General features: G+C 39.9%; 1 protein-coding gene across 2 annotated transcripts in view; it reads left to right on the top strand.

Moving 5' to 3' along the window:
- Window positions 1–12,027, top strand: part of LOC119741448 — a 43,227-nt gene extending 31,200 nt beyond the window's left edge. For both annotated transcript variants that reach the window (XM_038217200.1, XM_038217198.1), the window contains exons 12-20: window positions 553–630; window positions 1,815–1,980; window positions 3,399–3,531; window positions 5,313–5,420; window positions 6,295–6,417; window positions 8,345–8,491; window positions 9,196–9,384; window positions 9,696–9,839; window positions 10,160–12,027. In XM_038217200.1, coding sequence (XP_038073128.1) covers window positions 553–630; window positions 1,815–1,980; window positions 3,399–3,531; window positions 5,313–5,420; window positions 6,295–6,417; window positions 8,345–8,491; window positions 9,196–9,384; window positions 9,696–9,839; window positions 10,160–10,459 — 1,388 coding nt within the window. In that variant the 3' untranslated portion in view covers window positions 10,460–12,027. The remainder of the gene's footprint in view (window positions 1–552; window positions 631–1,814; window positions 1,981–3,398; window positions 3,532–5,312; window positions 5,421–6,294; window positions 6,418–8,344; window positions 8,492–9,195; window positions 9,385–9,695; window positions 9,840–10,159) is intronic.
- Window positions 12,028–13,738: the final 1,711 nt, after the last annotated feature.

The raw sequence follows: 13,738 nt of genomic DNA, 5'->3' as shown, positions 1-13,738 counted from the left end.
CACGGATCGCCAAAAAAGTACAGTGTTCTTTCAGCAAAACGAAAACAAATCACATAGGGATGTGTGTGAATTGTTTTCGTTTTGCTGAAAAAACACACACCTTTTTGGTGATCCGTGAACAGAACCTTCAAACGGTGGTTGCGTTTAAAATTCCGTAACTTGAATAGTACGTAAGTGATTTGAATGATTCTTGTACTAAAATAAAGCTCATGAATTGGGCGTTTATGTACTAGATTTTGAAAGTGCTACATGCAGAACTTCAATAAAACAATAGTCCCGACATTTGGGTTTCGTGTTTTTCCTCACCCTGTACTTGTAAATTGTGACACTGCCCGGCTTTAATGTTGCTCCCGCTGACCCTGAAAGGCAAAGACGAGATTTACCGTCTTTAAGTTAAATCACTTGTTTTTACCTGTTCTCATAGGAGCGCATGCAGTTTTACATCTTATGTTTTTTAAGGCCCGCCATCTCGACTGAGAATAAACCAAGGGGCTTTTCTGCAATCTATATGGGATTTGTCAAAATTCTTTGTTCTTTTGCCTTTATTAACAGAGTATACAGAGGTGAATATTGGGACTTACGATACGGCAAATGATGTGCTGAGGATGACTTCGGAAATCATATGGCCAGGTATAAAATCTTACTCTTCACAAAATTTCTCAAAGAAATAATTTGCAAGATGTACTGTGTTTGCTATTTTCAAAAATATTTCAAAGTAATACAAAAGTGATTCACTTTTGATCGAGATATTGAAAGAAACAAATTGCTCAAGTTTGGCTATGCAGTAACTGCTTAACAAGTTCTGAATTATTTACGGTCTGTGGCAATAATTCAGCTCATACAGGGTGGACTGGTCTCCCCCTATCAGAATGGATAATGTTGAGATCGGGAACTAAACTCAATGAGGGGATCTTTTTGTTTGCCAGAGCAAGTCAAACTAAAAGACTTTTCCGAAATGGTTGCATACATTTTTCGTTAAATAAAACAAAGGCAGCATCTTTTATCAGCACATTATAAAAATTTAATATCATTTGAAATCGTTTTGTTTCTTGCAACAGAAATGTCTTTTTCCCCAAGTTGGACACCGTTTGCCAAAAATAAACACAAAATGTGTTAATGGTGGTTTAAGGAGCAATACAATCAATCTGAAGCAGGTTATCAAAAGAAATAATAAACTGTCAAAATTTCAGCATAGTAGACATCATGCTTTTTGAGAAAGCTGAAAATGCATCTTTTTTTTCGATGCAAAGCACAGGTTTCTGTTAAATGCGTGATGGTTTGGTCCAAACCATTGAACATGTTTCTTTGTAATGTTGTACAATATTTATAATAGTTGCTTTACGATCAAGCAGTAATCCCATATGCTTTCATTTTATTTCATTGTGGTGTTTTGTATTTGTAATGTACATGTATTGTATTTGTACATGTGCGTAGTCGTTTGTAGTGTATGCAGGGCCCCTATGGAAACCAGTTTTAAACTGTTTGGGCACACCCTGGGTGAAGAAATGTGATAAATAGATATCTCGCGAGGAAATGATGATTATTCCTCGTTTCTCGAAAGGGCAGCATTCAGGCGCAAAGATTTCACAGTACGCACGATTCTATACAATGTATTATTTGCTTACAATCAAGTAGAATATTTCGTATACAATATATTATTTGCTTACAATCAAGTAGAATATTTCGTGATATTTTGAAAGGTTTATGACTATTACCTCTAAGTGTGTGGTTCATGGCAATGCTGTTAGTGTGGGATTGTATAATTGTTTTTTTTTATCATTAATTTTCACAATTATTTCTTTCTTCATCGACAGGTGGGGAAGTTCCGCCTGATAGAACGCCGGTCATTCGGATCGACAGAGTTGAGGAATATGTTGGTATCGATTTCATCGTGTTTGTTAGTCTCGCGTCCTTGGCTGGCATTGGCATTCTTCTGTCTCTATTCTTTCTTGCTTTTAATATCCGGTACCGTGCCCTGAGGTAAGTTGAAGAAGCGATTTAATAACGATGTATTTTTTTTTCAAGTTGGAGATTTCCCCAAGGCCAAGGTTGATTCGCTGGTTGATTGGTTGGTTCAGTGGTTGGTTAAAGGGATATTACGGCCTGCAATATTAAGCTACAAAACGCGTAAAAGGAAAGAGCATTTAAAAGAAAAATATAAACGTCCACACAACCATCATTTAAAAACTGTGCGTTTTTGTGTTATTCCTGCGAGAACTATGCGAGAACGAATTTCAGGGGTCACATTTTGTCCCGAAAAATCGAGCTGTTCAAAGCTAGTTGTGATTCCAGCCGCACAGTGGTCGCCTTTTAGGAACATGTAAGAAACAACATATGTGTATTGGTGCTGTGTGTAATTTCTGTGGCACGCACAACGTGTATCATGCATTGAATGAAAACGACAGGAAATACGTGTGCACACTCCGTCGTGTCCGATGTAAACAACCGTTTTGGGGGTCTTTTCTCGGGAAGGTATGACATTAGGTTAGTTTCCTTTCAACTAGACCTTTTTAAAACGCATAAGCAAACAATCCAAAACATGAATTTTTTTGGGATTTCAGGCCGTAATCAACCTTTAAGTATCTGGTTGACTGCTTAAAACTGATACTTGTTGTCGAGCTAGTCGAGCTAGATACTTGGTGACTGGCTTGTTAAACAGCTGGTTGACAGGCTGATTGAATGGAGCGTTAAACAGCTTGGTTGACTGGTTTGTTCACTGTTTGGTTCACTCCCCGATTCAGCTGGCTGGTTCATTAACCGACTGACTTGTGGATCGGGCTTACGTTGGGAGTCTATGGGTGCGTTCGATTACTTCCCCCGCGCTTACTCGTGCAAGCCCGACAGCGTTCGATTTACCTCTCACGTGACTTCTCGCGCTTACTCGAGCCTGGCCCAAGTAACCGACTCGCCGAGCCGGCTACTTGGGTAAGTATCCCATAAGGCCAACCAATAAACATGGCTGCCAACGTGAGGTCCGGCGGGCGCCTCATGATCAGTCCGAAACGGGCTTCCAGAGCTACGGCTACGTCTATTGTCAGCCCGTCCCCGCGTATTTTCAACGGGCATGGACCTAGACCTAGCTCTAGACAATTGATTCAGCCTCAGTGTCATGTCAAAGTTCAACTTTCCAGCTCTTGCACGAAACTTTACCCGAACCCGTTCGTTTATTTAGCTCCACTGCGCATGTCTGTCATCACGCGAGGAGCCAGGCGCGAGTAAGCTGGGGGAAGTAATCGAGTGACGCACTCTATAGGACCTTAGACATTTTGCTGTTCATATATTTGACCGTGCCTTGCTTCGGAGTTCTGTTCAAATTTGGACGCTCCAGCTATACGCCTTTATCCATTATGTGAATTGCATTTTCAGATGAATGCCCATGCTTTTGTTTTGTTTTCCAGGATTGTCCGAATGTCCAGCCCTAATCTCAACAACATCATCCTGATTGGCACCGTCATTGTTTATGCATCGGTTGTCCTGTATGGAATCGATACGAATTTGGTGGCCGAAAAGCACCTGGTGCTGTTTTGCCATGTATGTAAAAATTAATGAATATTTGTGTTTGCCTTCAACCCTGCAAAAAGACCCAAGACATAATGACGTCATGCTTAGTTTACATGTGCGCTTTCCGATGGGAGACAGGTGGGGAGGCCAGCAAATCGTCCCCACCTGGCTCCCATAGGGAAGCGCACTAGTAAACAAAGCGTGACGTCATTAAGTTTTAGGTCTATTAATCTGCTTTTGTAAGTCACTGGAATCCAAAATCGTCTCAGATGAAGTTAGTTTCTTTAAAACTATTTGAATCAATTCTTTTCAAGGTAAACCCTGAAATTATCAGGATCCTTCTTGAGTTTACTTTTTTCACTCGTTTTGTGAAACATCCCTCTAAAGCTTAGTTTCCATATATCGACGTTAATATGCAGATTGCGCAGACAGTGCGCGGAACCGTCTGCGAGATAGTTTGTGTCTTTCTGGGTTGTCCGTGCGTGCGGATGAAATATTCACATTATGTAAACAGTATGTCCCCAAAAAGTGTCCGTCTGACTATTTTTGAAATTACTACAAAACCATGAGGTCAATTGTGAATTTTGTTCGGGGGGTTGTGCAAATACACCTAAGCCTTGGCCTAAACCCCTAGCCTATGGGTTTCATTTCATGTCAGTCACGCATCACTACACAATTGTCAATTGATCACACTTTTCGACACTGTGACCAAGTTCCTTGCCTTATTCATTATCAGTACTGTGTTAAGTAAGATGTGTAAGATCCTTCACGTTGTGAAAAGGGTTGCAGTTGGGTTTGGAATCATTTTCCTGGCTATCAGTCATCATGGCAAGACATCAGTTTAATGCTCAAGGGCAAATTATTCCAATCCCAAAGTTTGCCCTTTTTTCTCCACATGTAGGATTGTACACAGCATACAGAAAACGGCACTGACATTGATTGATGCATGGCACTTGGTCACAGTGTCCAAAAATGCTGTTGTGCTAAATTGACAATTGTGCAGTGATGTGTCACTGAAATTATATGAAACTCAAAGGGGTTGAGGCCAAGGCTTAGGAGTATCTGCACAATTAACATTTTTCAAAGTTTTTGGGGACAAACTGTATTATGTCTGCGTAGTAGTTTGGATCTTGTCTGCGTTTCTTACCGACATGGAAACTAGGCTTAACTTGTAAATTGTGTCGCAATTAACTGTATTTTTTTGTTGAAAATAAATTTTCTTAAAGTTCAAAAGAAAATGCTTTCACTGAGATTGCTTTATTTATTGAGTTAAATTTATCTCTCGCTTTGAGATTTGAAGAATTGCCTGACATTCTTGTTTTGCTATGAAAAGCCAAATGAATACGAATACTGAATAGAAATTATAATTGTCAGTATCGGTTCGGACACTGTTATTCTTAGAAATACGTACGTCATGGTAAGATGTAGCTTACTTGAGAAGACAGGGACCAAAATAGACCAGAGAATTGGCGTGACTACGCGTGACATTGTGACACTGTTTTCCCTATCCACAACACAACATGTAAAGCAACGTAAATTTAATGAAAGACTGCAGAATATCAACTGCAGTGACAAACGTGTTTTTTTCATGAATTGTATTCAAATAACCTTCAAGTTATAAGAAATGTGCAGGCTACAACCGCAATATAGGCATACCAAAAATGTTTGCCAAAACGCCAATGCCATAGGAAGCAAACAAACAAACACACCCAAGTGATGACAAATCCATCGTTATTTTCATTTATAATGTTATGTTCATTCTCAATCCGTTGGTGTAATGTCGCCTCCCTTTTCTATTTTCTTCTCTCTAGATCAGAGTGTGGTTTCTCGTCGTTGGGTTTGTTTTAGCCTTTGGAGCGATGTTCAGTAAAACCTGGAGAGTCCACAAAGTGGTGGCGAGGAAAACACCCAAGAGAAAGGTGATTTGGTCTGTCATTTCGAATCCTAAATTTGAAGGTCTACACTTTCCTGAAAAAGGGGCCTTTGGTGTTTTTATCATAACTTTGTCATTCTTGTTTTCTTTTGTTTTTTTAAGGGATTCAGTTTTTTTATTCATTATTTATTACATTGTTAAATTGATTGAAACACATTCAAGGATATTTCCGTCAGCCTTGGTGCTTAATGGATGGGAGGAAAATATTTGCACCATTAACGTAAAAGCAAAATCCCAAAATAAAGGTTTTCCCGGCCAATTTCCTGAAATGTTCATTCACTTCTGGAAATCGGTCATTCGTTTTCGTCTGAATTTGAATGCACGTCTTTAATCCCATTTCAATTCAACGAAAGTTCAATCGTTTTCATAGTCCGTGCATTCGGTTATGAGAAACAGACGACCAATTACGTTACCTGTGCATTCATTTACGCAAGCATACCTTTTCGCGCAGAGTTCTGGAATACAATTTCGTAAATGTGCAATCAAAAGCACGTTTTTCGCATTCAAAATAGCAGATTACATCACAGAATTCCAAACCTGATACCAAAAAGTGAAATAGAATGGGGAATGTTTGAAATCGCCCTCTAAAAGCAAAATGGAAGTCTTGTAAACGAATCTGAATGGACATAAGCGAAAGGTGCTGCTCAATCACTTAATTAATTGAACTGAGTGAAATGGAATCGAATGCTCTGGTAGCGAAAATGAAAAACGCGTGTTCAGAGCAATTCTCAAATTCAGACGAAAATGAATGACCGATTTTCAGAAGTGAATGAACATTTCAGGAAATTGTCCGGGAAAACCTATACTTAAATTTAAGTTTCCCAATTTTTTTCCTGCTGTGTTTCACGTGCGTCTCACAGGTTGTTCAGGATCGCCAGCTTATTCTGATGGTAGCTGCTCTGCTCCTGATTGATGTTGTCATTCTGGTACCATGGCAACTCATCTTCCCGTGGCATGTGGATAAAATATATCTTCCTGAAAAGGTAAAGGTCAAGGAACTATATATCACCGCTCGATAAATCGATAAGGTCTGGAGGGCAATGGGTCGAGGGGTCATCCTTTACTAAATCAAGAGCCAAGAAAAATGTGTTTTGGATCCGCCTGTCATATAACACCCAATAAGCAGGAAACACCAAAACGCCCGTGAAGTGAATATTATTAGGAACATAATTTTGTGCTACTTTATATGTCTTTTCAATATATGAAAACTAATTGACATCCCTTTTTTGGTTCATTTTATTGAAAAGTGCAATTCTTTCACCATTTAAAATTGTCCATGCTTTCCCGGACAACTGAGGGCGCTGTTACTGTGATGTCATGTCAGTAAGACGCTGTTCATTTGAGGGGTTTTCTGTTCAAATTGTGCACCCGCAAATTTGCTCATTGAAAACATTTTGGAGAAGCTTTTGCTCATTGGCTTACTGCCTGTACTGACACAACAACGAAAATCATCAAAGAAAAGAAAGTTTACGACAGGGAAATATCCAAAATGTCTGGCAAATTGTGTGCATAAACTATTTGTAACATTGAGGTTTTTGCCTGAAATGATATCACAGTTTTCCTCATGAATATGGAAATTCATATTAGCATAAAAAAACAAAAACAAAAAAACCCCACTAAAATACCCCTGAAAATGGCAAAACGAAAATTGAAAATGAGGTAAAATGGGACACAAAGGATAGCTTAAAAAAAAATACATTTAAAGGTCCCTTTAAAGCAGATTTAATCATAGTTTTAATGCACACAAACCCTTCTTCTTCTGCAAGTTCTTAGCGAAAGGGAGGAGGTATGAGAGGCATGAGGCCCAAGCGGGGTGGAGGGTGGGGTGTGCTCCCTGACCACTGCGGTGCAGGTTGCTATCATTCAGGGTGTTGTGTCTAACATGACGTCGAACGAATTGGGACATTCGCATTTCTATTATCTCACCCTGACAAACAATGCGGTGATTTCTGTGTTTGAGACTACACGTTTGCGCTCCCTTCACCGGTGCGCGGTTTTCATTGAATGACTGATACTCGGACTACCAAATGTTAGGCCTTAGTGCGACATTAGAAATCTCCTGTCTAATTTAAAGATAACTATAAAAAACAGCGTTATAAGAAATGAAAGTTATTTGATGGCGGTGACGCCAATGATAAATGGTTTGATAAAAATGACCACGAGAGCACACTGTCAACAATTTTCAGGAGGAAAAAAAGGTTTCTTTTTCCCGTCAAAAATAATTTGTAACTGTGCACATTTTCTCACAGTTTGTGTGTTTGTGGCCATATATTTAATTTTTAAAAGTGCAGCATTCAGAAAACAAATGTTTATAACTGTTTACTTTTTTTTCTTCAGTGAAACTATATATTACATTAAAGCCTGACTATTTCTCAATCCACTCCTTTTTATCCTATTCCATTTGGGTCTTTAGATCCAGAAATACAATCAGTTGTGTGAAAGGGTGTAAATTTTACTTGGGCCACTCTCACCTGGATATGCTGGAGCTGGGTTAAGCACTAGGCATTGAATAGGCATTGAAGTTGGTGACATCACAGGTGAGAGTGGCCCAAGTAAAATTTACAGCCTTTCACTTAATTGATTGTATTTCTGGATCTAGGGACCCAAATGGAATAGGGTAAAAAAGAGTGGATTGAGAAATAGTCAGGCTTTAATGTAATATATAAATTCATTGAGGATGAAGGAAAAAAAGTTAATCAGTTTTAATTTTTTGTTTTCTGAATGTTAGACTTTTTTTGGCACACTCTGTGTGACTGCCACACATCATGATGTATCTCTAACGAATTGCATGTCTTGAATTTTGCTCTCATCAAGAAACCGGGAAGTGTCTCATCCTCCTGGTGATCCATTGTTTTCGGTAAATTCTTCTCTGAGTGAATTTCCTTCCTTCCGATTTTGTTTTCCTCACAGCAAGACACAGAGAATGCCACGCTGATACTCGTTCCGTACATTACGATGTGCACTGGGGAATACTACCTGTACTGGACGATTGGCGTGTGTTCCTTCAAGGGACTGCTGCTGATCTTTGGCGCCTTCTTGGCCTGGGAGACACGACAGGTCTGCACATATGTTTCTATTGCATTCCTATAAACAAAGCCTGACAACGTGTAATCACTCGAAGATTTTAAAAAATGCCGACATTGTTACTGTTTTTAAGTCATAGTAAGAGTAACGAGTATATATTACTGAACAGTATTAACGAAAGTTAAATTGACCAAGTAAGCGAATAACATGCCTCGTTTAGAAATATAAAGTAATCTTTATCTTTCTGCTGGAAAGGGCTTCTTTTTTATTTATTAATTAATTTGTGTGTGTGTGTGTGTGTCTGGGTGTGTGTGTGTGTGTGTTTTTTTGGGGGGGGGGGGGTGGTTAAAGCGGCTAATCAACCCCCTCCCCCCCGTCTCACTACTTTGAGCGGCACTCACAGTCCAGACATGCCCTCGCGTGCTTCCCTACACAGGACTCCTCACTAGAACTCAATAACTGCTCACTGGGTTTAAGAATTACCAACGTTTTACAGAATGGTCCAGAATTACACCTCATACAGAAGTTTACTTTTTAACAACTTCTTAGAAATGTGTGGAAGACAGGATATGATGCTAAGAACTTGAAACACTCAAACTTGTAGCTGCAGTCTTTTAGTCAGATACGTGCAAGTTCGACTGTTCTCTCGTCAACGCTGACTACGTCTTCTGAAGAGTCTGCAAAGGAAAGTTCCGTCCTATTGTTTTATCAAGCTTTCAATTGCTGTTTGTTTGCAGGTGACTATTCCAGCACTGAATGACAGCAAACTGATCGGCATCAGCGTCTATAACGTCGTCATACTATGCATCGTGGGTCTAGCTATCAACTTGGTCCTTGGTCGAGACCCACAAACTCTCTTCATCTTCAATTCGGGCATCACCATCTTCTGTACCACGCTGGCGATTCTTATTGTTTTTCTACCGAAGGTGAAGGCAGTGAAATAATTTTAAAAATTATCATGGAAATCATACCGCTCAATTACATGTTCTTGACATTTAAAAGTTGTTACGAAACTGTGTCTCCAAAAATAGTGATTATAATTATTGACATTTCGTCTGGTTTAACCAGACCATAACCGTTTTCTTCAGTATTTAACAGGAATGGTTTGAACGAATGTTTTCACATTAACCTGTTGTTCTAGTAATAAAAGTGTTGTTAATTGGTCATCGGAAATATTTTATGGGGTATTTCTACGAATTGTATTTGAATTGTATTGTATTTTCTGTGCATGGTGCAGGTTCTAGCCGTACGCAAAAACCCTATGGAAGACCCCATGCGTGAATCAACAACTAGGACCATGACACGTAATTCCAACGACAGCATGAACAACAATAGAGAGATGATACAGGAGAATCGCGCACTGAAAGAAAAGGTTGCACAGGTAATGACTTTCTAGTCTTTCAACTGTTGTGGTTTTTATAGGCAATATAGGCCTCAACAAAAAAAATGAGGCAGAATCAAGATTGAAAACTATACATTAAGACAAATGACGTAAGACAACGGGATTCCCTATAGTTAGAGGCCTATGTCCTAACCCTTGAGCCCCCAAACAAAATTCAGAGAAAAGGGAAATCTATTTGAAGCTAGTCTTTGAATTGAAGCTACGACTTATCCTTACCCCGAAAATAAGTCCCCCATCAATGAGTTATATGTAGGATCATAGTTACATTACCTCTCGTAACTTTTTTCCGCTTCATGTAGCTTCAAAAGCAACTGAAAGAAAGTCAAGAAATCAAAGGAAATGATAATCACCTGCCAAGTGGACCGACCCACAGTCAGATAAGGACGCGGGCGTGCAACCTGGGCGTGTGGTGTTGCGGGCTCATCTGCGGCTGCTCACCGGGTGAAGTCGACCAGCCTGCCGCGAGCTACAGGGAGGACGAAACGGTCCAATCCGCTCACATCAACGAGGTAGACCTGTCGCTGGAGATGGCGACAAGCACGACGGTCGGCACACCCATCTCCAATGATCCGAATCACGCAATACAGTCAAATGAGTGACGGCGAAATAAGTTTTTTCCAGGGCTTGTTTACTTTGAGCTTCGGGCAAAAACGAAAGGCCAAGAAGCTGGGTGATTAACGAAAGGCAGCTGGGTGATAGACTAGAGACCTGCAGAACTCATATAATGACGGACAACGGCCTCCAAGTTTTCAGTTTACATCACCCATGGAGGAATAAGAACACACTTACTCCATGGTTCACCGTAACGAATGTACTTTCCTTCACAGTTCAAAAGGACAGTGACCAACCCATGGCCGGTATATCTGAGAGATTACACCCACTGACGCCAATAAAGAAAGGCCGTCAGTTTTGTCATTTTCAAATTGACTTTCATAATGTTGCACAATTTAAAAATTGATATTTTGCAAAAAACAAATCAATACAATATAGCAAACCGAAACGATTACAAACCCCAAAACCCCAAATTCATATCCTTATGTTTTAGGTGCAAACATACATCGAAATATCTACAAAATCATGAATGGCGGCCTGTTTGAAATTCAAAATGGTCGCCATAGATGGTTTTAAAAATATTCATAAATACCTAATACAGTTCGCCTCGGGTATTATTATCACCCATCCAGACTCCAACCGGTCTTAAACAAAGTGTTTAATACCTCCGAAACACACATCTATTCCCTTAATTGCACCAAGGTAAAGTTCATTGAGTACTGTATATGAATACGAGGGAAAATGTCCAATAATGTCGTAAATGTGATATGATAATACAGATAGAATAATGAAAAGACTAGGCGATGTATTAGGTAAAGTTCTGTAGGTCATGTTCCACGCTACCATGTACAGTAATCAAGTAACCATGGGAGGTATAGGTCAAAGGTTACATGAATATGCATGGTCCATTACAGTAACTTGTTTTAATAACGGATCCAGGATTTCCCAAAAGGGGGTGGCAGGGGTGTCGAAATCCAACAATTTGGCAAGGGGGTGGGGTTGGGAATGGATGAGGTGTGGAGCAGTAAGTCAAGATTGCAATACATGTAGTAAATTATGGCGTTATTCAAGAAAGACATATGGGATTTGTTTGGCATCTTGTGTATAGTCAACAGTCGGGTTGGTTAGCCATGCACTTACACCTCAACCTTGTATCCGCCCTTGAGTCTAATATCTATTTAAAGTTCATTTCATTTAAAGGAAATATTTATTGTTTACTTTAGTTTTGACTTGGGTGGGGGGGGGGGGGAGGGGTTATGAAGTAGTAACACTACCACCTTTGTCTAGAAGTATATTTAATTACTAACAGCAATTGGAGCATTGAGCAACTACATTTCTCTTTTATGTCGGAAGTGGCTATGTCCGTGAACGAGGCTGTTCAAAAAGTTGGTAATTGTTTTATCTGTACATTACAGACTTATGTAAATTATTTATAGAGCGATATATGAATACATTTTAACGTCCTCCCTGCACTGTTTTTTTTCCCAGAGTACTATGTCGGCACGTTTGTATAAATTAAAATAAGTGTTCAAAGTATACTTGGTGTGCAACATTATAGAATTGTTGAGAAGGACCTATACAATGTATTTTTTATAAAACTATCCTTGAACATGCACTTTTGTGTCCCATTAATTTTCACCTTATTTTGCAAGTCTTGTTTTGCCATTTCTGAGGGTATTTTGATGGCTTTTCTGGATTTTTTTTCAATCCACATTTCCACATGGGAAAAAAACTGTGATGTAATGCCGGAAAAAAACGTCAGTGTTACGGCTAGTTCAGCACAAAAAAAATGCTAGAATTTTGGATAAGTTGCTGTCATCAATTTCTTTTCTTTGATGATTATTTTGTTGTTGCGCTAGTACATGGCAGTAAGCTAATGAACAACCCTTACTCACAAATGTTTTCAACAAGCAAATGTTGGGATAACAATTTGAACAGAAAACCACTGCAACAGCGCCCTCAATTGTCCGGAAAATCATGGGAAATGTTTAACTGTTCAAAGAACTGCACTTTTGAATAAAATTAACCAAAAAGGGATGTCGAATAGTTTTAATACAGTTAAGAAGAGTAGAAAGTTGCACAAAATATGTTCCTAGAAACAAAATCATTGCTTGGCCCCTTTAACAAAGACAGCAAGAAGCTGACTTTGAGTGCAGGTCAACTCGCCCAATGACCAACTCGTCCATTTCCTTCCAACCCGGCCTGGTCAATGCCCTTATTAACTCACCTCCTAGCCAACTCGTCCGACCAACTCGCACCCTAGCCAAGTAACTTCAACATACTCGTCCGCGCCAACTCGCCCCTAATACACTCTCCTCTTGTCATTTGGCTCCAATTAACAACTCACGATAGTCAAGTTGCCCCGGTAAATTCGTCCCCTAGCCAACTCGCCCCTTAGTCAAGTCGCCCCTAGCAAACTCTCCTCTTGTTAATCTGGCCCCAATAACATCGAAGTCGTTTTAAATTATAAAAAAGTTATTATTACACATGAATAAAAACTAAACAGCCATAAAATGGTACAAAGACATAAAACATAATTCAGATGTATCATTTGTGCGTTATAGGTGCAAACACACCCATGTTTGTTTTACATAGTGTGGGCATTCCTTTGTTTTCGTGTAGAAGAAAAACCAGCAAAAAAAACCACATTTTACTCAAACTGTTAAAATTCTTTCAACCCAATTTTTTATTATATGATTCCTTTAGTGTTTCTCTTGATTTTTGCCAGGAATAAGCCTAAGACAAATGATGTAACCGGGCTTTGGCCTAAATTTAGCCCCAACCCTGCACCTCAAAGTCCTAAAGTGTCGGAGGGTCTGGGAGCTATAAACGTGTATAGCGCCCTCTCGTGATTATGACTCAAAAATTGACAAAAATTCCAACGTGATTCCAATTTCATAGGCGTAGCCGGCAGGAGTGGGAGTGGTGTGGGTTTGGGGGGGGGGTTATCCCCCAGTATTTTGTAAAGACTTCCCTTTTTCATTCAAATTCATTTTTTTCACCAGCGATTACCCCCCCCCAATATGCAAAGAGCAGTGGCGTAGCCATGAATTTTTCAGTGGGGGGGGGGGGGGGGGGGGGGGGGGGCGCTGGGGGGCTGGAACATTTCCTGGGGGGCGTCATGATCAATGATAATTTTTTAGAAACTCAAAATCTCAGTTGGGGGGCCGACTGGGGGGGGGGGCGACAAGGTTTCATGGGGGGGGAGGCTGTCGCCCCCCACGCCCCCCCCCCCCCCCCCCCCGTGGCTACGCCACTGGTAAAGAGTGGCCCTTTTTTGTTAACAATTCCCCATTTTTATGAACAAGTGCTCTTTAAAAAAAAAA

Source organism: Patiria miniata, unplaced genomic scaffold, assembly GCF_015706575.1.
Source record: "Patiria miniata isolate m_02_andy unplaced genomic scaffold, ASM1570657v1 HiC_scaffold_5, whole genome shotgun sequence".
NCBI classification, from domain to species: Eukaryota; Metazoa; Echinodermata; class Asteroidea; order Valvatida; family Asterinidae; genus Patiria; species Patiria miniata.
This window is presented reverse-complemented; position numbering and strand designations above follow the sequence as displayed.